The sequence below is a fragment of the Atractosteus spatula genome, chromosome 5, assembly GCF_055471065.1.
Source record: "Atractosteus spatula isolate fAtrSpa1 chromosome 5, fAtrSpa1.hap1, whole genome shotgun sequence".
In the NCBI taxonomy this organism is placed as follows: domain Eukaryota; kingdom Metazoa; phylum Chordata; class Actinopteri; order Semionotiformes; family Lepisosteidae; genus Atractosteus; species Atractosteus spatula.
In genome coordinates this window covers 41,494,805-41,519,795 of record NC_142710.1, presented here as the reverse complement: position 1 = coordinate 41,519,795, position 24,991 = coordinate 41,494,805, and the positions used below count along the sequence as shown (strand labels likewise).

General features: G+C 43.9%; 1 protein-coding gene across 2 annotated transcripts in view; it reads left to right on the top strand.

Moving 5' to 3' along the window:
- Nucleotides 1-24,991, top strand: part of LOC148835098 (slit homolog 1 protein-like) — a 153,547-nt gene that overhangs the window by 108,180 nt on the left and 20,376 nt on the right. For both annotated transcript variants that reach the window (XM_088915382.1, XM_088915383.1), the window contains exons 11-25: nucleotides 1,139-1,210; nucleotides 1,752-1,823; nucleotides 2,884-3,027; nucleotides 5,650-5,813; nucleotides 6,867-6,890; nucleotides 12,556-12,700; nucleotides 13,195-13,269; nucleotides 13,712-13,855; nucleotides 14,225-14,368; nucleotides 15,306-15,472; nucleotides 16,190-16,322; nucleotides 18,729-18,797; nucleotides 18,904-18,975; nucleotides 19,428-19,499; nucleotides 24,491-24,562. In XM_088915382.1, coding sequence (XP_088771508.1) covers nucleotides 1,139-1,210; nucleotides 1,752-1,823; nucleotides 2,884-3,027; nucleotides 5,650-5,813; nucleotides 6,867-6,890; nucleotides 12,556-12,700; nucleotides 13,195-13,269; nucleotides 13,712-13,855; nucleotides 14,225-14,368; nucleotides 15,306-15,472; nucleotides 16,190-16,322; nucleotides 18,729-18,797; nucleotides 18,904-18,975; nucleotides 19,428-19,499; nucleotides 24,491-24,562 — 1,569 coding nt within the window. The remainder of the gene's footprint in view (nucleotides 1-1,138; nucleotides 1,211-1,751; nucleotides 1,824-2,883; nucleotides 3,028-5,649; nucleotides 5,814-6,866; nucleotides 6,891-12,555; nucleotides 12,701-13,194; nucleotides 13,270-13,711; nucleotides 13,856-14,224; nucleotides 14,369-15,305; nucleotides 15,473-16,189; nucleotides 16,323-18,728; nucleotides 18,798-18,903; nucleotides 18,976-19,427; nucleotides 19,500-24,490; nucleotides 24,563-24,991) is intronic.

Here is a 24,991-nt window from a genome sequence, read left to right as displayed (position 1 = left end):
TACACATGAGCTCAGTGCTTACGTGTACTGACAACTAGAATTCAGGGAATGTGCCATGATGATTGTTATATGAAGTTTATTACAGTATGTCCATCAATAAAATCAATCATTTCTAACATTTGCAAGAAATCAAAGTTACAGAAACAGTGATGTCTTCTATGAAACCTACACACTACTGCATCCATATACTATAAATAGGGCTTTGGCATTTAAAAATGTGAAAAACACGTCTCCTGTTATTACACAGTATACTATACTATCAATACCTCCTGCAGCAATGTGAACACTAGCCTTACTTCTATACTGTATATTGCAGAACAACAATCTAGACGATGCATAATGAATGGTTCAAAAGTTCTTGTGTGATTTGTGTTGGAAGTTTTGTAGCATCTGCATCTCATCACTGTTCTATTAAATACAGCAGAGCTTCTTCCCTTATACAGTATGAACTGCCATTGCATAGGATACAATATACAGTAGCTCATGCTTTAGTGCTTAAAATTCACTCCATCTACTTTTCCATCTCCGTTTAATGCACTGCGAAATGTTACAATAAAAGTCTCCTGTCTTAGGTCTGCAATATCCTTCGGGGGTATTTCCCAAGCCAATATCAACCATTTAGAGCAGCTAAAAAATATCAGATGCATGGGGTTGCCCTGAGATGAAATCCTTGCATATTTCAGCTGTTTTCAATTGACAAAAGGAGCGACAGTCTCTTGAACGTGAACTTGATGAAAAGCCAGCACATTCAGTGTGAGCGTGATTCTCATGAAGCACCGTCAAGCACTTCATAAGCATAACAAACCACAGGCGTCAAGAGAGATGGAGACTTCCTTGTACCTGTTAATGGCATGACTCAGAACTGCATACCATGTGCTTATGTAAAAAGCCGATGGCATCCGCCAGCCACAGCACACTTCTCAAGGGAGAGCCTGGTACTAATTACCACAAGCCTGAGAGGCTGTCATTCAGGTGTGTGTGTGAAGAGCATCCCTCCAGAATAGAAAGTTTAGATTGAAACGGCGGCTCTAATTGAATTGTCTCGTTATCAGCAGTGGAGCCCTTTGGAGGCCTGGGGTCAGAATGGTGTGTGGAAGATACTAGCGCTGAATCTTGTTTTGTGTTTCGTTTCCTACAGAGACCTCAGCAACAACCAGATTGCGGAGATTGCTCCCGATGCCTTCCAAGGCCTGCGCTCTCTCAACTCGCTGTGAGTGGCTGATGTGCGCATGCGAGGGACGGGCTCCAGTATTATGACGCCATGCCCGGGCATGTGTGAACGCTAGCTCTTTTCATGTGTGAATGTGTCAGTCTCATTGTGTCTGCAGATGGTAACCACTTAGCATCTCAACAGCTTCTTCTCCAGTGCCATTACATTAGTGAACCAGGACACATAAATACAGATGTAGTGTTTATATAAATGTTCTTTGTGTGTAGTGTGTACTTAATTATTGATTATGTCTGTGTTTTTGCACCAAGGCACCAGGTCAGATTTCTTGTACATGTAACATACTTGGCAAATAAAAGGGATAACTGGTTACTGTTTATTGATTTGTGTTTCTCTGCCTGCTGTAGGCAGGTGGGCAGTTTTGGATAAAGGTTAAGAGAGATTAAGACGCAGACATCCACGGGCCTAAGAAAACAATTCAGAATACTGCCCGGAGAGTTTTAGTCAGTGTGTCAATGTATAACAGTAGGAAAAATATGAATAGCCGTATTAAAAAAAAAACATGCCTCCTTTTTGCTTTCAGGGTTCTATATGGGAACAAAATCACTGAGCTGCCCAAAGGTGTGTTTGATGGACTATACTCCCTGCAGCTGCTGTGAGTAACAAAGACGAAGAGACAAATTATATTTTAACACTCTACATCACTGTGGTGGGAAAAAAGAGAGGTTCTCTTTCATTAATGTATGTCAATAAATTAACATACATGTGTCAAACATTTCTCCTTTAAAAATGTATTGAACAATTATAGTCATGAGTGTTAGGTGGGAATTCAATATTTGGATATTGCTTCTACTTATATTTTTATAGCAAGGATAATGGAAATCTTTCATGCAATTGATGCATCAACATGGAATTTATTCAGTTAGAAACTGTAATTGTGATAATAATTTGCTTATACACAAATATAGAACACAGGGTAGTGTTCAGACTGTATACTGTATTAAACACAATTATACTCTTAATTATACAGTTGGGACTGCAAAACACTGTAATTATAAATGAATGGTGTATTGATAATACTGAAATATTTACTATAACAATTGAAGAATGGCCTCTCACAACAGCGGTTGTGGTTTTCTCCTATTGTAAAGATGGATTTGGTCTTCTCTGGTATGTTACTGTGTTGTAACAAATTGAAGACGGCTTTCTGAGCCAGCATATACTGTAGCAAACTATGATGTGCTCACAAAAATTCCAACAGTAAAAATCTAATCTATCTAAAAGTTTCCAATTCTTTGTTTCCACACTTGTACTGGGTCTGGCACAGTGGCATGGCAGTTAGCACTGCTGGGTTTGATTCTGGCCTGGAGTGCATTCTGTGCGGGGTTTGCGTGTCCTCCCATGTCTGTGTGGGGTTCTTCCAGGTGCTCTAGTTTCTTGTTTTAATTGATTTCTCTGGCTGCTAGCCCATCCACAGTGTAGTACTGTACTCTTTTCATCCAGGACAGGCTCAGGGCTGCTTTGAGCATTACCAGGAATAAGTGGATTTCTGATAATGGCTGTATACACATTGTTTCTTGCTAGATCTGTACATCAATGGGGGAAGGAACAAGTTTTAAAAATCCAGCCAGTTTGGTGCCATCTGTGTGCATCCACATGATGTTGGTTTATTTTCCGAATGAACCTGATGGCTCTCTCTCTCTCTCTCTCTCCAGGTTGCTGAATGCCAATAAGATTCACTGTGTGAGAGCCGACGCTTTTCAGGACCTGCAGAACCTGTCCCTGCTCTCCCTCTATGACAACAAGATCCAGACTCTGGCCAAGGGCACCTTCACTGCCCTGCGAGCCATCCAGACACTGTGAGTCTGTCAGCACCCTGTATACACGCACACTATTGCTCAGAAATACAGTCTTGCACAGATGCAGTAAATTGCTTACATTGTTTGTTATCTAATAGGATATATGTATTAGACAGCAAAGTGGCACTGCGTTGCTGCTTTGTAACTCGGATTTTCGGGTTCGATTCCAGAGTGGGATGCTTTCTTTTTCACCCGGTGCTCTGGTTTCCTTTAATGTGCGGTCTGGGTCTGTTGACATCTCTAACTTGTCCACTTGTCCACTACATGCGTGCAGGCACACCTGAGACTGGTCTCCTGTTCAGCACAACACTGAGTTGTAACCATTTTGACTGTTGTTATTTAGCCAAAGTGGTTGTTGAAGATGGGCAGATACATACATAGATTGTAGAATAGCTAATTAGAACTTGTGGCCTAACATAATAAGGAAATATTGACTTAATTTGAGGTTCTGTCCTGTAGAAAGGTTCAATTAAAGAGAATAAGTGAGCAATGAATAACAGAGATGACAAGACAATTTCGGACGAGGAACATTTATTGTATGGACTGTGGATGGGGCACAGGCGCTTTTCATGTGAAATACATAGTGAAAGCTGACAGGGTGAAAGGGTCACAAGGACAAAATCTTCCGCGTCAACATACAAACACAAATTCCCAAACTTGTACAGCATGTGCACACTCACATCTATGCTAACCACTTAGAACCAAAACTTTATCCATCCATTTCTAGCCACTTCTTCCAATGCAGGGCCATGGGGAGGCTGAGTCTACCCTGACGAGCAAAGGGCACAAGGCAGAGCACACCCTGGATGGGATGTGAATTGATCGCAACACAGGCACACAGACACGCACAGATGTGTTTTTCGATTATGTAAAGCCTCCGCTTGACACCCCATTACTTTTAAAACATTTTCTGTCTTCCAGTGCTCCAAAAAAATACGTTTTTAATCCATTTAAAGCTTCTTATTCTGTTAAAAAAACCCTCTCGCTATAAGGTAAATTAGCAGTGACCTGTTGTCATACCAACTGTTGTATTTCTCATGGGGTACGTCTGACTCCATATAAGACTACACACAATATTAGATTGTATGTACAATTATATGCGCAGTGAGCAGCATTAGTTTTCCATGCGAATACTCTTTTTCTCATAAATTTCTGTATCTACCTCTTCTACTGCAATTCAGCATTTCTGAACGTTGTCCTATTACTCCTTCAGTATAGTGCAGTGGGTTCTAAAACTGGGGTTCATAATTCACATCCCCTCACATGTTCACCTGACACTCCTGCCTCACAGCCTAACATGCAGGAAATGTCAGCTGGGCAACAACTGCACAACTAGGGTTAAATGAGTGTTATATATGGTTATAGTTTCATGAAAAATAAAAATAAACTCTGACCCTGTACCGTATTCTACAGTCTCAAATTAGATACAGGACTTGGAACGAGGGCTGTACCATGTGCTGGAGAGCAATTAGGATGCCATGCAAAACACACATAACTTTCACACATTTGCAAGTGCTAGAACACTGCTAGGGGCTGAAGAGACACTGGATTTGACAAGGTGATGGAATCCTCATCCAGAGGCCTAGCATTTGGCCATGTCACGCACTGCACAGCAAGGAAGAAATGACTTACAGTATGAATTTGAAGGGGTTAATTAGTGAAGGATGTGATCATAGAGGAACAGAAGAATATTTTATTGCTTTGATAGTTGTACTAGTTTTTTATTAGCCTTAGCTTTTGAGAACGGCAAGGTCTTTTTGTTGTTGTTTTCTTTTTTGTTACCTGGAAGTGCAAAGTCCACCATTTTTAAAAGCAAAAAGTAAGCAAAAACAGCTCGAGCATTTTTCAAGCTGCAGAATTCTCTTCCAGCTCGCCCATTCTCAGAGCAGCTCTATCTGGCTGGAATAGCTGTGGTGCCGAGAGCAGTCTGTCTGCCCCCTGCTGCTTAAGAGCTGCCGCTTCCCTGATAACAGCCTGGGCTGTTATTTCCTGATAACAGATTGAGTGTGTTGTTGAGTAGCAACAAATTTCTTTTTGTTGTTTTTTGAAGCAATTATAAAAATGTAGAAGCGTGCTATGCCAACATTCAGTAGGCACATATTAATATTTTAACATACTGTATATTTGTTATATTAATTTTGGCAATATAATGTTATTATTATTTAGTTTGGGAAAAATGCAGTGGCGATCATCTGGTTTATTTTCACATTCGAGTGTGAGAGGAGAGTTGTTCTTTATTTTAATACATCATGAGGTGGCCGCTTCAAATCTTGGGCATGAAGCTTTCATCTGTTTAACAAATATTCAATTTAACATCTTTTTAATTCTAGAATTCTATTAAAATAGGTTGTCAGTGTTAACACATTAGTATTATTTTAGGGTCTTTTAACATTTCAATGGCCTCTTCTTTACACACCCAATTGTCAATCATATGCACACATATTGCCTTCTCGCATTGCTGTGCTGTACTTAAACAGCCGGCCTCCCTCTGAGCGAGAGACCTTTCTACACACGTTCAGATGTGACGTGCAGCTCTGTGGACAGCCAATAACAGATCTGTAACACAGGTGGAAAGTGCCCTGTCAGGAACTAAGCCTGCCCTTCTCCCTTCCCTTCCTGCAGACACTTAGCGCAAAACCCCTTCATCTGTGACTGTAACCTGAAGTGGCTGGCGGACTACCTGCGCTCCAACCCCATCGAGACGAGCGGCGCGCGCTGCGCCAGCCCCCGCCGTCTCGCCAACAAGCGCATCGGGCAGATCAAGAGCAAGAAGTTCCGCTGCTCAGGTGGGCTCGGGTTCCCTTCGTTCTCCACCCCTCTCCCCCCCCCCTCCCCCATCTGCATCCCCTGTCTTTCCTTCCTCTTCCATCTCCCTCTTTTCTCTTTTCCCAGCACCCTGTTCTGTACCTCCCTTCTTCCTCTTTCCCTCTCCCACACAGCCCCAGCAGCCACCCGAAATCTCCTCTCTTCACCGCAGCTGCGACAGAAGCAATAGCAGCACAGTCCCCCTTTCTGCTTCCCTTGACTTGTCAGCATTAAGAACAGGTGTCTGGTGTGCTGGATTTGAAATGCCAGGCAGCTTCAGACTGATCAATACCACTTGAAAAGGGAAAAAAAAACCTGGCTTCCTGCTGGCCCTGTCCCCCAGGCTGCTGAACTGTGCGAATCCAATCCCAGGCAGTGCAGGGGATCTTGCTGGAGGGAGCGTTGTAAGCTCTGCTGCCAGGACCGGTCAGAGGGAGTAAGATTAGATTTTTTATTAATGCATTAACACATTGTGAGTCTGGTTTCACATTAACCCCCCCCAAACGCTGACATCACCTCCAAGGCCTTGGGATTGGGTTTCTACTACATTGCGGCCAGAGTTCTCAAAGCCTTTTAATGCCTTTTAGCGTCTTTGTAGGCTGCGGCTTAGTGGGTTGGCATTTGCCTTGCTCGCGGTTAGCTGCTGCTGGTTTACAATGGATGTTCAGCTAATCCCCTCTGAATGTCGGTGCCCCAGTGAATATGCAAGGGTGTTTGAGCAATGACTGGCTGCTCAATTTCGCTTCCTACTGCCCTAGTTTATCACGCTTACCAACCTTCTCACTTTCCGCTGGACTTAACAGCTCTTTGCCAGGTTCTTCATCACCCAGAACCCATGTAAGAAATGGCCACTTGACAGCAGCTTTCCATTTCGGTCTGGAACCATTAGACTATTTAATTTGTTTGTTATACAGCGTTAATAGTGCAGTTAAGATGGGGCCAGTTTGTGGATTCAGTGTGGATATCTCCCTCCTCTTGCCAGAGTAACTGCATGAGGTGTCAACTAATATTTTTTTTCTCTGTTCTCTCCACAGCAAAAGAGCAGTACTTCATCCCAGGTGAGTCCCCTGTCTGTCAGCCTTAAGTTCTCTTTTGTTTCTCTTGCCTTTTCTCCAATTTCCCACTCACTCAGGGAAGCTAGGTGTAAACCGGTCTCCACACAACTCCAGGCCCAGTAGAGCAGTTTTGATCTGTTTGGAATCTCCCCAGGAGTCTCCACAGTGTTCCTGACTCCTCTGTCTCAGTGACAGTCTGTCATCCTGTGGATTCTGTGAGAGCACAGGTCCTACACTTTACAGAATAACAATACAGCGATCTTACAGAGCAGGGCTTCCCCGTCCTGGTCCAAGAGTCCCACACACCTACCGCAGGTTTTTGTTCAAGCCAAGCTCTGAGTTTCACAGTGGAATGCTTAATTGAATTAATAATGGATTAATTTTGAACTGTTTGACAGCTTCTTGTTGGGTATTGCCTATTGGGATTGAAGGAAGATGTATATTTTGTACACACTCATTTTTGTTTAGTTTAATCTTCCCCCACCTCTTCACTGCTGTTTCATTATTTTTTTTGCTGTAAATGTTCAGCTTGTTTTTTTCCTTTGTCTGTGATTCTGTGTACTATAAGTAAACTCCCACAATTATTCTTTGCCACCACACTTTGTTGATTTCTACACCAGCTTCTTACCAGTACTTTTTCCATACTTTTTCTGGGAGATCACCTTGTCATCTGGTTTTTGTTTCAATGGAATTCTTAATCACAAGTTCATTGATTTCAGTTTTCTATTTGGGCATTTTTCCTAATTTGTTTTCAGCTTTTAAGATGTCAGATGGGATCTGCAATAAGTATCCACCCTGTACCAACTGCTGAGTTTCAGAATTGCCTTCATTCAGTTGTGCTGCCTGAAATGTAACCAATTGGTTACAAAAATTGCTCTCTGTGGGAGTCTGATACAGCTTCACTCCCAGTGTTTGTTCATCAACTTATTAATTAATAACTAATTAATTAGTAAGAACTGTTTAGTCAGAAATAACAGCGAGCAATTTGAACAAAGGTTCTGGGGGGGTGGAAGTTGTTGGAAACCACAGCCCTGAAATTTCTGATAGCACTGATAGCACTTTTGATAGCACTGACCGAAGAAACAAATTAGATAAAAGTTTAAACAAACAAGCAGATTTAATAAGCCATCAATTAGCACTGGCGATTCAGAGCACTGCTAGAACCAGTGACAGCAGCAGTCCTCCAGGACCAGGGCTGGGAGCCACTGTTCTACATCACTGCCACTAGGCTATCAAAGCAGTTCCCACTTGCAAGTCTTTCTTCTTTTCTCTGCTTTCCACAACTTACACTAAAGACATTATCAGATGGATGGCACAGTGGTACATGGGTTTACATTGCTGCCATGCAGTGCTGGGGCCCTGGGTTCAGTTCTGGACCTGGGATCTTATCTGTGTGGAGTTTGTAATGTTCTCCCCATGTTCATGTGAGTTTCCTCCCAAAGACCAAAGACATTCTGGTAGGTTAACTGGCTACTGGGAAAACTGACTCTGGTGTGAGGGTGTGCATGTCTGTGTCTGTGTGTTCCCTGTGATGGACTGGCGTCCTATCAAGGGTGTACCTTGTCTTGCACCCATTGCTTGCCGAGATCCCCCACAGCACTGAATTGGCTGAAGCGTTAAGAAAACGAACGGATGGATAATATCAGACAGTAATATCTAAAGCTTACGTGAACTGGCAATGTACAACAGAACAGTTGCACTACTTTCTGCAGAGAGCACAAAACGGGAGACTTTGCGCTGGTATCCATAGTTGTTTCCTAATCTTTTAACAAGAGTGCCTGCAGGAAAAGAATTTCACAAGAAAGTGGTAAACTAAGCAAAGCACAGCCCCAACACTGGCAAAAAGTTTATTGGAAGCTGGAAGGAACAAGGAAAAAAGATGAAAGAGCCGCTTGATTAATGAGCCATCAGTCCTTGTCATACTGAAACTGAAATATTCAGACTCATGCGTCCTGAATATCCAGGAACACTGCAGACAGAAAATGTCAGCTATGAAAACTGCCTGTTAGGCAATAAAATTGGGAGCCTCCTAAAACAACATCTAACATTGTGATTTCATTAACAGACATTAGTAAAATACATCTCATCTCAAATCAAATAACAAATGTTTCAATTTCACCAGATCATTTGATTGTGTCACAGCTTCTGTTCCAGAGAGAAAAGAATGACTTCATACAGATTAAACGCATTTAAATATATGAACATCAGTGTATTCATAACATCAGCTCTCGGGGCTTGGCTGACATGATCTGTGAGAATGATGATGATGGTATCAGCACTTCATCGAACCAGTAATGACAGCAAACAGTACAGGCCTGGTGGAAACAGACAGACACTGAATGGTGACCTTTTACTTGAGGTGATGAAGCCCAAATACTGTGAAGTTATCTGATTTGTCTATCTGAGAAAATCCGAGAGGTTTTAAGCAGTGTGATTGGTTAAATGACTGTAGCACATTATATAGTGGCTGTAGACAAGGTACAGAAGAGCAACACAGGACCAGAAAAGGGATTAAGGCACATTGGAGAAATCCAAGTGGATCAGGCAACCTGAGTGGAGCAGCATCCATTTCAATAGATTCAGAATGACATGAAGGCCAGAACACAGAGACCTGTGAGAGGTTGTGGTGTAGGAAGAACTGAAAGAGCTTTCGGGACTTTCTGAGGAGTGGAGAAACGTCCTTTTCTCTTTTCCTGGCAAGCTCTAAAGGGGTCAGGTTTTGCTCTTCTTGCTTTCACTCATGACCTCCTCGTTACTACACTGGCTGGGTGTACAAAATAGTCAGGGTGCTGCCACCGGCCAGTGCACAGAGGTCCAGTGGAATCAAGGTTGTTCAGCTCCATCCAAGAGCTCCGGTATCTTACCCTGCAGGAGCTCCCGTTCTGTCTCTGGCAATAAAAGTGAAAAATCACTCCGCCTGAGAAGCAGGTAAAGTGTGCTGTTTGCAGGAGGTTCTGACAGCTCATTGCTTAATGCCATTGCCTCTGTAAGCTTCTCTGCTCTTTCAAAACTATCCTATATCTCTTTGGCTCTGTGGAAAGTAATTAGTCGGCCAAAGCAATCTGTCTTCTCCTTTCTTTAAATTCTGAGAGACCTAACCATTTCTTTACTGCCTTTGCATTTTTTCTGCTCCATTAAGCGCCCTTTCAGCATGACTTGGATCCAAAACAATTATAGTCAAGTAACCTCAACAATCTGTCACTCAGTTTCCTAGGTTACCATGGGGAGCTTGCGGTCAGCCTCTCTAATATTAAAATTTCGATCTCAGTCTCATGTAAAAACACATTTTTCGTTTTTTTAATAACAATGGTATAATTTAGGGCGGCATGGTGGCGCAGTGGTTTGCCTTATTGCCTCGCAGCTCGGGGGCCCTGGGCTCCGTTTTGGACCTGGGGAGCTATCTGCACGGTGTTTGTATGTTCTTGCCTCGTTCGTGTGGATTTCCTCCAGTTTCCTTCTACAGTCCAAAGACATGCTGGGAGGTTAATTGGCTTCTGGAAAAACTGGCCCTTGGTGTGAGTGTGTGCGTGTCTGTCTGCCGTGCTATGGACTGACATCCCGTCCAGGGTGAATGCCGTCTTGTGCCCGTTACTTGCTGGGATAGGTTCCAGCTCCCCCACAACCCCAAATTGGATGAAGCAGTTTGAGAATGGATGAAAGAGTGGATGGGCAATGCTTACTCATTAGAAAATATGCCAGTAAATAACAATACTGCAGATAGAAGTGAAGCAACTGTGATGCAATACAAAGTGATATGGAAGGGGTAGGAAATGAAATACAATGGGCATTAAAAAATCTAAATATAGTCATAACATCAGAGTTCTGCCTGGATCTTGCTCATCAGAGCTTTGTCTCAAAGGTGACTCCGTGTACAGTGAAAGAGTGTTTCCCCCACTGTCTCTTTGCCATCTGCTGTCCTTGCGTGTTCTTAATATAACTAACTTTGCCAAGGGCTTGGAGGTGGTCTCCATGCAAACTGCTCTGCAGGCTTTTTGGTGCTATACTGTGTTGTGAATTGTACAGCCACCCCTTTGCAAAAGCAGAATAATTCAGGGCTATGGAGGTGCGTAGTCTTGGCGTGGACAGACGACCTGCCACTCAAAGCTGCAAAAAAGATAAGATCACTTTAGTAGCCCCATACAATTTCATGCATTAGGAATTTGTCTTTTCACATACCCCAGCTTGCTCTCCAAGAGACACACAGGCACACACAGACGGGAAGAGAGAAGCTTGGGGTCAGAGCACAGGGACAGCCATTTATACGGTGCCCCTGGAGCAGTTAGGTATGAGGGCCTCGCTCAGGGGCCCAACGAAGTAGGATTCCTCCACCAGCCGTAAGATTTGAACCGGCAACCTTCCAGCCACTGGCACGGACCCTTAGCCACAGAGCCACCACTCCACCCTGAATGGGTCTCTATACCTTGTAAATAGGCTCAAGGAGTGTCAAATGATTAATCTATTATATTACCAGTGATTGAAATCCCCCTTCTCAAATGAGTGCAATTAGTGATGTCTGGGTGTATAAAGGGCTTTCATTGTGTTAGCTGCCTCATCTAAGGGTGGGTCTGTTATTTTTGTGTGCTGTGTTACTACTGCATGTTAAGCCACAAGTCCGGCTCTATACTGTCACTGGCACTCACGAGGACTGGAGCAGAAGTGACATCTAAAACTAGACTGGTGTCTTTTTTGTAGCTAAGTAATTTCAAATATTGCAATATTTTGAAATGAAAAGTCCTGAAAGCTAGCGAACTTGTGTATTGATTCCACTTGCAACCTAGAACAGATTTTGCTAAAAGATTACGGAAACAAAGAATATAATAATAAGAAGAATTCCTTACAGTTATATAGCGCTTTTGTGGACACTCCACTCAAAGCATGTTACAGGTAATGGGGATCCCCTCCACCACCACCAGTGTGCAGCCCCACCTGGGTAATGCAACATGATGTTATGCACCAGTACACTCACCACACATCAGCTATCAGTGGGGAGGAGAACAGAGTGATGAAGCCAGTTCATAGATGGGGATTATTAGAGGCCATGATTGGTAAGGGACAATGGGAAATTTGGCCAGGACACCGGGGTTACACCCCTAGTTTTCAAGAAATGCCCTGGGATTTTTAATGACCACTTAGAGTCAGGACCTTGGTTTTACGTCTCATCTGAAGGACGGCACCTTTTTACAGTATAGTGTCCCCGTCACTATACTGGGGCATTAGGACCCACACAGACCACAGGGTGAGCGCCCCCTGCTGGCCCCACTAACACCTCTTCCAGCAGCAACCTTAGTTTTTCCCTGGAGGTCTCCCATCCAGGTACTGACCAGACTCACACCTGGAGAGCTTCAGTGGGTTGCCAGTTGCGAGTTGCAGAGTGATATGGTTGCTGATATTAGACCGGGTACAGACGAGAGGAGACCATTCAACCCATCTAGCCCATTTAGCAGTCATTAGTTTATTGATCCAAGGGTCTCATACTGTTTCTTGAAAGAAGGCAGGATATCGCCTTCAACAACATAGCTGTGTAGCTTGATCCATACTCACACAATTCAGACCTGTTGTGAGTATTGGCGTAAATAATTAATTCTTGGGGGGAAAGCTTTGCTCCTGTTTCCTCCTTGCTGAGGGGTCACCGAGAGGCTCTCTTGACACTTTTTTGGGACCTTTCCAGGCACTGAGGATACACGTCTTAATAATGAGTGCAACAGTGACCCTGTGTGCCCACCCAAGTGCCGCTGTGAGTCCAGCGTGGTGGACTGCTCCAACCTGCGTCTTACCAAGATTCCTGAGCACATTCCGCCCTCCACCACAGAACTGTGAGCACACCCGCCATCGGCAGCACACACACTGCAACACACGGCTTGGTGCACCACTGCCTGCCTTTACAGTGCACACTGGAGAATGAAACAAGACCCATACTGTTGTGATATCAAAGCCTCTAGGCTTTTTTTGTGCAATTGTTTGCTAAAAGATGTTAATATTATTGAACCTCTTGGGCATAAAAGAGGCATAAAATTTATTTTTGTGAGCCATTAAACTCTCATGGCGAGGTTTATTTAGGGACAACTATACCATACACAGAAGCAAGTTAATAAAAGGATGACGACATTATTTAGATCATTCCTTTAAATCTGTTGTTTATCGGATTCTTGATCATCAGGAATCTTATAGTGTACCTCTCAAAGCATAATATTGCATAGATTTCATAGTGATAAGTTACACTATATGGCCTTTCTTTGGACATTGTGTAGTAGCATGTACTAGATAAGGGCAGTATGGTTTTAGGACTTAATTTCTTGTCTTTTTGCAGGCGCCTGAACAACAATGAACTCTCAATCCTGGAAGCCACTGGTGTCTTTAAAACCCTAACCCAGCTCAAGAAAATGTAAGCATTAGTTTACCTTTATGTTGCCCCTGTTGTCTCTCTGCCAGGGTAGCAGACATTTGAGTACAGGCTTACAGACTCCAGAGCTGTTGTTACGTGACTACAGGGACTAGTTTTTGACTATGTGCAGGGTACAAGCTACAAACATACCTTAACGAGCAGTGTTTTATCATGTTAGAGCCTGCATAACCAGCTATTGAGTAACACACCTTTTTGTAAGACTCTAATGTTAAGACAAATGGCACTTAGACAGAGCAGGGTTGATGAAGTCAACCAGGGTTCCAGAATATCTACAGTGATGTTGCTTTGGCAGAACTACAGCTGTGACATCGTTGTTGCCCTGTAGCAAGTTTGTTCCAAGTACGGGGTCCTGTCTTCATCAGTCCTCTCCTGCTTGCTGTGCTGCTGCTGCTTATCTGTGCCCCTGTCTCTGCTTCTGCAGTAACCTGAGCAACAACAAGATCTCCGAGATTGAGGATGGGGCGTTTGAAGGGGCCTCCTCTGTCAATGAGCTGCACCTGACCGCCAATCAGCTGGACTCTGTCCGGAGCGGAATGTTCCGGGGAATGGAAGGACTGCGCATGCTGTGAGTAACTATTTTTAGTTTAAGCTATACCATGTATTGTAAAAGGTAGTGGAGGACCTGCAGCCCTTGAACCACCTGGACAGCTGCTGGGATGTGGCCAGGAGACCTGTGTGAGCTGCTTTCTCAGAGGCCTGCTCTTTGCCACATTTCTTTCAGTGGATCACTGTTCACTGCTGCAGAGTTCTCCCAGGACCATGCTCCAGCTCCCCCACAGAACCCACAGGGGAGTTTTTACTCTCTATGTAATGTGACCCTGCTATGCACTGTCCCTTACTGGGCAGGCTCTGCATCATACTAATCCCACATGCCTGTCGTCAGCTATGATACAGCCCCATCACTCCCTCCCCTCTCTCTCTGTCTGTCTTGCAGGATGCTCCGGAACAATCGCATCAGCTGCATCCACAACAACAGCTTCACAGGACTGTCTAATGTGCGTCTGCTGTCTCTGTATGACAACCAGCTGACAACCATCTCTCCTGGGGCCTTTGACACCCTACAGTCACTCTCCACACTGTAAGCAGCAGCGTGGCAAGACCGAAATAACATTACAGTCCAAGTATACTCTCCTGAAACGCTGTGTCCGTCTGTGAGAGATGAATATGTACCACTGCGCAGATACATGTGTATAGAAATATACTGAAACTCAAATCAAATGTTGGAAAGAAAGTGTAGGATATGAGTATAAATCAGCTGTAACTATTTCACAACATTATAAAGCAGAACTCTCTCAAGAGACTTTTAATTCTGCTTTGAGTTTTTCACCCTAATGGAGGTAAGCAAGGTATCTGTGCCTTGACGGGTGAAAACTGATTTCACATGCTCAGAATGGTATTTCTCCCTCCCAACATGCATGGTGTAAACTAGAAAAAGAGTATTTAACTGCTGACAAGTCGAACTGTTCATCTTCTTTCACTTTGTACCATAAATACACACAAGGAAATGTGAAGCACTTCTCAGTTTACATATCTCTTTATTTTTAATTTCTTCTTAATGGTTTTGAAATCACATCTTTCTTTCAGCGTATTTGCTTTCTTACGATGACTAAGCCACTTTGCAAAAACATTCCTTTTCTTGGTTTGCTAACCTGTTGACCTGACCTTATGACCTGATTAACTCTTGGACAGCCCTGTAAATACCCTGGTTTTGATTAGCTAAGTGTCTGCAGAATACCCACACTGTTCTATATTTCAGACACAACCAGGGATAAAGCCAAGCCTACTAACTCGTGATTAGACTGGAGAAAAATTGCTCCCCTATGGTCGAATTTCATGGCAAATCGAATTGAATCTGCCTTTCAAAGCACAGAGTAACTATTGTATCGATCTGGTACCTCAATGCTTCCTCTCTTGTATTTGTGAGACTTTGACACACCACAACCTCACCCAGCTATTCCAGTCCACACGCCAGCCTTTCTGCTCATTCAGTTCCTTCCTTTCCCTGTTACTCTCAGGAATCTGCTGGCAAACTCCTTCAATTGCGACTGCCGGCTGGCCTGGCTCGGGGACTGGCTCAGGAGCCGCAAGATAGTGACGGGCAACCCCCGATGCCAGCGGCCCGCCTTCCTCAAGGAAATCCCCCTGCAGGACGTGGCCCTGCCTGACTTCCGCTGCGAGGAGGGTAAGAGCCGATGCCGACTGGCACACAGGGGATCTTCAGGTCCTGGCCAATGGGAGTGAGAAAGAGAGCAGCCGTTTTCCATCTTAAAGAGGATTGTAGAGATTTTCCCCCTCACGAGTTGAAACGCCTGGAGTTCGGCACAACAAAAAAGCAAAGTTGTTCCATGTGTCAGGGCTCTGGTACAATGACTTCATGCTCCTACTCAGTCTAGGAATCTCTTCCATGGGAAAAAAATGTTTCTGCATGTTTCTCTATCTCAGGTCCATCTTTGCAGTATAGTATGTTTTGCAGTTTTGAAGAATTGGAAATGATTCTTTGTGGGGAACTGCTGACAAGAGTGTCACCAGAGTGAAACAATAGTAGTCTCAAGTTGTTTATTGACCTTTTCCATGTGATCACGTCAGAAACGACCTTCACTGACGCATTGCAGGCCAGATCAAAACTGAAGCCTTTATGCGTCCTCTGGTGTCTTTCTTATAAAGCTTTCAAAACCGCAGAATATAACATGTGAATTCCAACATGTGAAACTGAAAAGCCGTTAGCCTTAGTTTAACGTTTTCCGTAGGGTGTCCACCTGTTAAAATGGAGGCAGGGATGGAGAAGGGCAATGGTGCAAAGATGGAAAACAGGAATTCAGCCGTAATCCAGTGTCTTGCACCACATGCGTCTGTTATTGGCAGTGTCTGTGTTTGATGAGCATGTCCCTGGGTGTTGCAGGCCAGGAGGATGCAAGCTGTGTGCCCCGCCCACAGTGCCCCAGTGAGTGTACCTGCCTGGAGACGGTGGTGCGCTGCAGCAACAAGCACCTGCGGTCTCTGCCCAAGGGCATCCCCAGGAACGTCACCGAGCTGTGAGTGAGGGCAGGGGGACCTCGTGGCGTCACGGCACACAGAACTGTTTTCTTCCAACACTTTCCAAAGCCACCTATAGAGAATGCTCCCATTTTCAAACCATCCTTCCTGGCCCAGATAAGTATGCGGTACTCCATCAAACGGAAAACGCAACACGTATGCACAAAACAGGCTTTGTTGTGCGGTGCACACTGTGTGGTGCACCAAACTGGTGTCTGGGAAGAGTGAACTCCTCCACTATTGTATATGTGGTGAGCTGATGCTTATTGTACTACAACAGAGCTCTGTAGTTTAGAGTCACTGACTTTTGATATTGTGCCAATGGCTTCTGTGGACTTTTAGAAGCAAAAATGGAATTGTTTCCTTCTATTTCTTCTTTTGCTTTTCATACTTGTATTAATCAGTTTCTAGGGATATTATCCTAGGAATTTACTGAGAAAAACAAGACCACAGGAGAACAACAGAAGGTCAGAAGTATGTTTAATCACAAGGCACGTCCCAAAAAAGGGTCCCTCAGGTCCTGGGACTGTGGCAGTGAACTCACACTTTGAAACTGGAGGTTGCTTAGCTAAATGAACACCTTCTGGCGAAAGTATGTTTTAATACCAGGGTCTTCACAAACAGGCTGTCACCGCCTCCAACTTTCTTTCCTGCTCCTGTCAGGATTGTGGTTATTGACTCATCCCCAAGGCTTGTCCTTCCTGCTGTGTCTCCCGCCCCCACAGCTCTGTCAATCCCCACACTGTCTGTGGGCTGGGCTGTCATTAAGGAGCTCAGGAGCCTGTGATGGGTGGCGGTGATCTCGGCCAGGTGTGCTGCCCCACTTTACACTTTCATCTCTGCAGTCTGCATCCGCCGTAGTAATGAAACACTGTCATTAGCCACATAATTCTGTGCCCAGGACCCAGAGGCTGTTTGCAATAATTAGCTATGGGCCTGAGTGTGCTGTCTTAAGATGCACAGGAGGGCACAAGCTTACTTCACCTATCAAATTCCCAGGATTCTGTCTGAGAGCTCCTGTGACTCACTCATTCACAGCCGTATCCCACTGTGTGTGAGACCACTGGCCCCTTTCAGGGACATGTGAATGAATTAGGAGGATGAGCTGCCAGTGGGGAAGAGGAGCCACTGCTGTGACATTCACCCTCACGAGGGGGTGTGTCACAGTAGAGCGAGCAGAGAAACACGCTACCCACAGGCCTGTTCCCACTCCGGCCACAGTAAACATTCATCTACTGAGCCACAAAATACCCCTGCTGTTTGACTGCCAGTGTGGGGAGCCACAGCTATTTCACTGGTAGTTGTCTAGGTGACCAAGATGAATTAAGGGGAGACCACAAGACTTTTCACAGGGCAGTCATAAAGCGCACTGTGTTTGAAGTCTGACCCTTCGCAGCTTCTCTGGCAGCTCCCCTTGGTGAGAGCAGGAGCACAGAGGTGACTGGGAGAGGAAACTTGTCTTTGTCTGAGCCTTGCATCCCTGTGTGTCAAGGCTGATAAAGCAGGAGGGAGTGAAGTCCAGCAGATGAGGTTTCACACCCTCTTTCCTCTTTGAGCGAAAACGTAAGAGAAAAGTATGAATTGTTCTCAGTTTCTTACACTGAGTATTTCCAACAATTTAAAAGGCATAGCCAAGGAATTTAGCAGTGGTGTTGTGGCCGAGAATCTAATGTACACTGTGACCTGTCCACAGCAGTGGGATACAGTAAGTTTAACAGTGAGGTGGACATTTCTTTTAATCAGGTAAGCTGGTGACAAAAGGAACCATGCTGAAATATTGAGAGGGGTTCGCTTTCCAAAATGCAGAGTAGTTCATTAAAGCCTTGGCTTGCAGGATGTAGTTTAAAGGCATGCGAAATGCCATTCAGCACAGACTGACCATCTGTCTGTCTTGTTAAAGATGCACAGGAGGGCACAAGCTTACTTCACCTATCACATTCCCTGGATTCTGCTGTGCTGAAGAAGCTTGCTACCATGCTGTTTGTTGAAGTAGCTTTATGGCTTTGCACTCTTTGACATGATTCTTGCAGTATAGAAGGCCAGTGCCTTTGAGGCAACAGAAACTCCATTCCTGGTCTCACTGTGCAGGACTAACCACTGTGTCTCCTCCTGCATTCCAGAAGGGTCAGGGACACACATCGCTGTAATAAGCACCTTGGCTCTTACAATGTCTCCCATTCCTGTTCAACCATCTGTATGGCCATGCGGCCCTGCATGATGCACAAGGTTGAGACAGCATCTGCTGATGTACAATTGATATTATTATAATTGCCAGCATCTGCACTTACTCTGCTAATCTGTTTCATCTAAACAATAATGGCACAATAAGTATATGTAGGAGTTAATGTAAAGGATCACACACTTGCGCTCCCAGATTAAATCCAGCTGTTTGTTTTTCTGTGCAGGTACTTGGATGGAAACCAGTTCAGCATGGTGCCAAGAGAATTGTCCACATTCAAATACCTCCAGCTTGTGTGAGTGTCGGACACTTCAAAGGCAGTTTCAGCTGGCACGCACTGTTTCTCTGCTTTGGCACCTTAGGTAACAAGTATTGACAGAGCATCACCTGTTTCCTTTCAGGGATCTGAGCAACAACAAAATCAGCTCCCTGACGAACTCCTCGTTTGCTAACATGAGCCAGCTCACAACATTGTAAGTGGGATTTCAGTGATTGACAAAGTTCCCAAGACGGTTCATTTTGTTAGTTGTTTCTTGTACATCATTAAGGTGTAAATAAATTTGTGCTTACATTTCGGCTGATAGAGCCAACAGAACAGTCAGTCAACTGCCTGGTTGTGCAAGCAGCTTGGAACATCATAAGAGTATTAGACATTGAAAACATTCTGTGAGCAGTAAACTGAAAAAGAAGCTAGCAAGCCGTTGAAGACAAAATCAAGACATTTTTCTTCTCTTCAAATCAAGAAAGAGTCAGGCTTAGATTCATGAGGTGTTATGACTTAATGGAGCTTTTTGTTGTTTTACAAAAGCTCAGCCCAGCTTCTTGCTGAGTGAAAATGAAGGCCGTTGCCAGCAGGTGATAGAGAGTGGAGTCGTGAGTGTGTAGCTTTGGCTCAGCGTGTGTATCTGTTCTCTTTTGTGTGCAGAATCCTCAGCTATAACTCCCTTCGCTGTATCCCAAGCCTGGCCTTCGGGGGACTGCGTTCACTGCGGCTGCTGTAAGACCAAACTCCCTTTTTATCCTCATACTGTACGAGCAAGGGTTTTCACACTTTTTTAAATATTTTTTTGCTACACTTATATTAAGTTCATCGGAAGGGCAGTGAATAGCATGACCAGAAAAGAGTATGTTCAAGTCCCAAATGCTGACAAGGCACTCCTGCCTGATAGCCATTTATTGAATGGGAATAACCCATAGGGAGAGGCTAACACCTGCAATGGAGAAGAACACCTGTTCAAAGCTGTCTTGCTGAACAACAGGCGTTGTAGGCAACTAAGACTCGATAAGGGCAACAACTTAACTGGTCATATTTAAATGAGAAAGAGATCATAATTATGCAAGATGAGACAAGTGACACAAACACAATTGGTCATAGGTCTTACAGTAGGTCTGTCAAGGGAAAACAGCATTAAACGGCATTACACTTGTTATGTCAGTAATGGAATAACGAATGCAAGCCCCCATATTTCAGATTTTATTTCTAGGTATGAACTTGTTTACTTTCTACCGGTGCCTGGGGTTTACCAAGGATGGCACTTTTGCATGACACGTAGCACATATGCATTAACCCCCCCCCCCCCCCAACCCTATGTTGTGCGATTCAGTTCTGGGGTGCCTTCTGTGTGGAATCCGCACCTTCTGTGTGGAGCCATGTGGGTTTTCTCCAGGCGATCCAGTTTTCTCACACAGTCCCATGGCATGCTGATGTTTCATGAGTCATTCACTGTCTGAGACTGCCCTTTAAAGGACTGATATTCCATCCTGTGTCCCCTTGGTTAGGCTCCGGATCACTGTGACTCTGAATCGGACTAAGCAGTGAACATGGATGAAGTGATTTTCCAAATTTGGTTATCCAAAGTTTTCAATTGCCTTTTGATCCAAGAAGCCAGATGTTGCCAGATCTGGTCTTTAGGGTCCATCAGGCTGCCTCTGTCTAGGTTGCACACTTGGTAGAATGGATTATTGCTATAGAAAGGCCTTGTATTCCATTTTCACTCCTTAAGCTGTTGATGATTTAGAGACATTGGAATCTAATTCTGGAGGTCAGAAGTTGTTCTGTGCAATGTATGCAAATACTCCAAATGATGCTATTTAACAGATATTCAGGAGGAGGGAAATACTAATCTCACACTTCATAAATATTTGCTAGCAGCCCACAACCCTGCCTGTATTTCCTCAGCCAAGTGAGTTAACACCAAAATAGTAAGTAAACATACTGTACTCTTTATATCTGTCAGCTGGTTTATGTGTAATTAGTACCCAGGTACCCCAGCAGGAGTGACACAAAATTGTAACTTTTCCATTAATTTGTTTTGGAACAGCATTTTCCATTTGGGCAGCGGAAACTTAACATCATTTAGTTTTTTAACAGTTTAATTGTAGTTTAAATCTAATATATTCACATGCAAGCGGTGTAGAATGTGCAGAATATGAAGTTATTATCATTTGCATTAGTGTTCTTCAAGTACAGTACAATATCCACCGAACATGGACAAATTCTTATTTTTACCCAAAACACTAATGTCTAAACATTATCAGAAGAAAATATAAAACAATAATCATGCATGTAGGTTTTTAAAAAACGTTTACAGGCTGAACCAAAACTTCAGGTTAGTGCAGGAGATGGAAAAAATCAGGAGACACTAAAACTGCTCCATTAATACAGCACTGGAACCTTATAGGGATAATCCTTCTGCTTCTGTGCAACACTAGTCTCTGGTTTTCCACCCACAAAAAAAAAAACACTGTCACAATTCACTCACTTGCTCTTCTCCTGGGATGGTCAATCCACTCTCATGAAAACAGCTTTCAAGCACTGATACGATATATACCGATTCAGTCATCCATGTGTTATCAGATAGCCACTTATTCCTGGTCAGCCTTGAACGCAGAGAGCAAAAGGGAGGACCAATGCACTAGGCAGGATGCCTGTGCTTCACAGGACATATGCATGCTCACAGACAATTTAGAGATGCCACTTAACCTGGACAGCATTTCTTTGGACTGTGGGCAGAAAGTGGAGCACCCACAGAAAAGCCATCTGGATAGGGTGCAAACATGCAAAGTCCACACAGAAGGTACCCCATTTTAAGCCAAGGACTGCGGGCCAACAGTACTAACCATCACACCACTTTTCTGTAACAGTCTGGTCAAAGAAATAACGAATTCTGTAGTTGTATAAAAACTAGAGTAAGGGACGGGTTGTTAAAAAAAATGAATACAAAATGTGCTTAAAAACAGACTATGATAAATACAGTAAATATGGAAAAGTGAAAGGAGCTCAGGCTGTCAGTCACATTCATGGGTTCACCACATTCATGTATGGCTTCTTCGTAATTTTATGAAAGGGGAATTCGAAGCGTTCCAAAATTAAATTTTGGAAACTCCTCGTTTTCCACAATCTGTACTGAAAACGAACTGCCATCTGTTACACATTGACAAGTGAACTGCAGACAATGTAACAGATGGGACTCTTCATATCTGGACATAATGACCTGAATATCCAGAACCTTGTTTTAAAATGAGCAAGGGAGACGAGATACTGTAATGCACCCACTGGCCAAAGAATTAAGAACCCCCCACTGAATACCGTAACAGCCCAGTGCAAACCAGCTTGAGCAGGACTTATCATGTTTTCCACTCCATCGTCTTGTAGCAGGTTTGCTTGAGATGAAGGTCTAAGGATCTGTGGGATTGAACTGCATGTTCCATAGTTTTCAATGGGACTAAGATCTGGGAGTAGCTGAGCCAGGGTAGGTGATGGAAGTCTCTCAGGATCCTCAAGCCAGCCATCACTTACTTTCCTTTGAGAGAATCCATTCATTTGTTCTAAGGTTCCTAATATTTTGATTAGGGGGTAGAAAAAGTAGCAGCAAAACACCAGTCTCATCATGAAGCTAACACAAACACATCCATATCCAGTAGCTTGGCCTTTGTTAGGCCTGACGCATAGAACCAGCAATAAGCAGATGCTTATACAGAGAGGAAGAATATATACAATTGCATTAATAATTCTACTTATTGCTGTAGCTACTATCACTTACTAGCACTGCAGCTCAATTCAATTGTTACTTGGCAATCCTGAAGTCTGTCTGCCTTAGGATTGAAGAATGTCATGCTTAGAATGCAATACAGGCCTGGTGGTGCAATACATTGCATTGTCTCCATTATCATAAAATGTTACCTCAGCAGAGTTCGAAATAACTTGATATCTTTTAGACTGATCTGTCAAGGTTATTCCCAAAAACACATTTCATCTAAAACAACCCAGCATCGAGCCTAGTTAATGGCTAACTTTAGAACTGTAAAGTGTCTAAGTTCAAAGTCCTGAAAAGGTTTTAAACATTTAAAGACCTGTGCTTCCTCTCATGAAATCCACACTTGGGTGTAAAATCCTTCATAAATCTTACACTTAGAAAGAGAAACCTTTTGAAGTGCAAATAAAATGAAATGCACTGAAAAGGCCCCAGCAGATTCAAGATTTGTGTCTTGAATGGATGTGGGTTTTTTTGTAATAATATGCTGCTAATTGGCCTTTTGAGTAAATAGCGTTGTGTGTGTAAGTACTCTGAGACTGCCAATGGAGTCTGTCAGGCCTGTACGAAGACAGGGCCGCCGAAGGCTCTGTGGAGGGCTAAGTGTGTGAGCAGGCCTACTGTTCCGCTGCTGGGGCTCCTGTCTAGGTCTCACCAAAGAACCCGGAGAGCTGGGGATCCTCAGCTGGCCAGCACCCTGCCATGTCTGGGTAACCATCTGTCTTCACTGGAGGGTAGCAACTGGGCCTTTTAAAATGCGTGGTAACGACCTGTCAGGTTAAGATGTCTGTATTTTCTTACATGCATTAAGCACCCCCCTCCTCCCCCAACCTCGTCAACTAATCGCCCTGTTGAGAGATAAGGAAGGAAATGACAACGGCACTGTCGACAGAGAATACCTCCAGCAGGCTTTCCTAATTAGATCCCTGCTCTCTTAATAGCGAGAGAGGGAGACTGGCTGGGGAGAAAGACCCAGGTTGTTGAGCTCCAGATTAGTAACCTAATACCAGCTTCGCAGAATTCCACAGGAGCCCAGTGCCAAGGCTTTTAAATCTAAAACAAATAACAAAAATGGCAAGTCAATCAAAGCAACCAGCAACAGGTGTACTGGAGGGGCCTTAAAAATCCCGCATTTCTCACGGACTTTCTAAGCGGGAAACTATTCGCAGCAGGATTCATTTCCACAGTAGACATTTGCCTATCGCGTTTCTTGCGGTCTTGGTATTGGAGAGACAGGGAGGGTGTGGGTTGTTCTTGCCGTTACAGCTGAGCACAACAGATTAAGCAAATATTCCCACCTGATAGCCTGGCCAGTGATAAACAACTGTGGCTAAACTGTATTGCACAGCTCATTAAGCTCAACCTTGAGTACAGTCAGTCCCTGAAGGGTTTGCACTGAGTCCTGCTCACGTCGATTGTGACTTGTGAATATGTGGCATTCTGGGTTGAACGTTCTTCTCAGCCACAAATACAGAAGGCAAAGGGATCTGGTCATTTGTTCTTCAGTACTACTGTATGTAGTTACACTTAAAAAAAGGAAAAGGAATTGGTTTGAATTCGAATACACACATCAGTGCTGTCCCTGTTTATTCATAAGATGCTTCTACTGCATGTTAAATTAGTATCCTTGAAAATGGTGGCATTCTCATATTTTCTCCTCAGCAACTATTTTATAATTATCTAACATATAGATGTTCTTGACTGCTCTGTTTTCTGTTTCATGTATCATCTGTGTGTCAGAGATGCTTATTTAAATATTCCAGGGCTCTGTGTATTGCAACACTGAAAATATAAGTCGCTAATTAACAATTAAAGTTCATATCGAGCTCTGGCTGTCCAGAGTGTCACCAAAGTTGTGGGATCATTTTATATTACAAAACGCACGGCCTTTCTGAATGTACCTGCTGATAGCATTAAGCTCTGTCGTTTGCTCTGTGTTGTCTTTGCCTGCCAGGTCTCTCCATGGCAACGACATCTCCGAGCTGCCAGATGGGATCTTCAGTGACGTGGCCTCTCTGTCTCACCTGTAAGTGAACTTCCCAGCCCCAGTGACATAACAACATGACGCCTGTCCCTCGCCCCAGCTCGTGTCAGTCACGGAGATCGTGCTGTCCACTCCACGCTCTCATTTCTCGTCCCTACCTGTTGTCTTTTCAGATAGGCCTTACACATCATCCTGTTGTTAATGCCTCTCCTTTGCATGCTGGGTCTTCACCTTCTCCAGGCGATCAGTTTGTAGTCAGCAGCAGAATGATCCACAGTTCCAAGACTGTCCCTGTAGCCTGGTGAAGGGCTGATCATTTGAAAACTTGTTAGGTTAGGAGAAGATTGGTGAAACACAACCTCAAAACATGAAATACAGTATCGCCTGTATAGATGAGCAAGATGAAGAGTTTTTTGGGGTTTACTGGGATAGTTAGAATCCTCAAGTCAGAAGTATGTCTTTTAGTGTGCC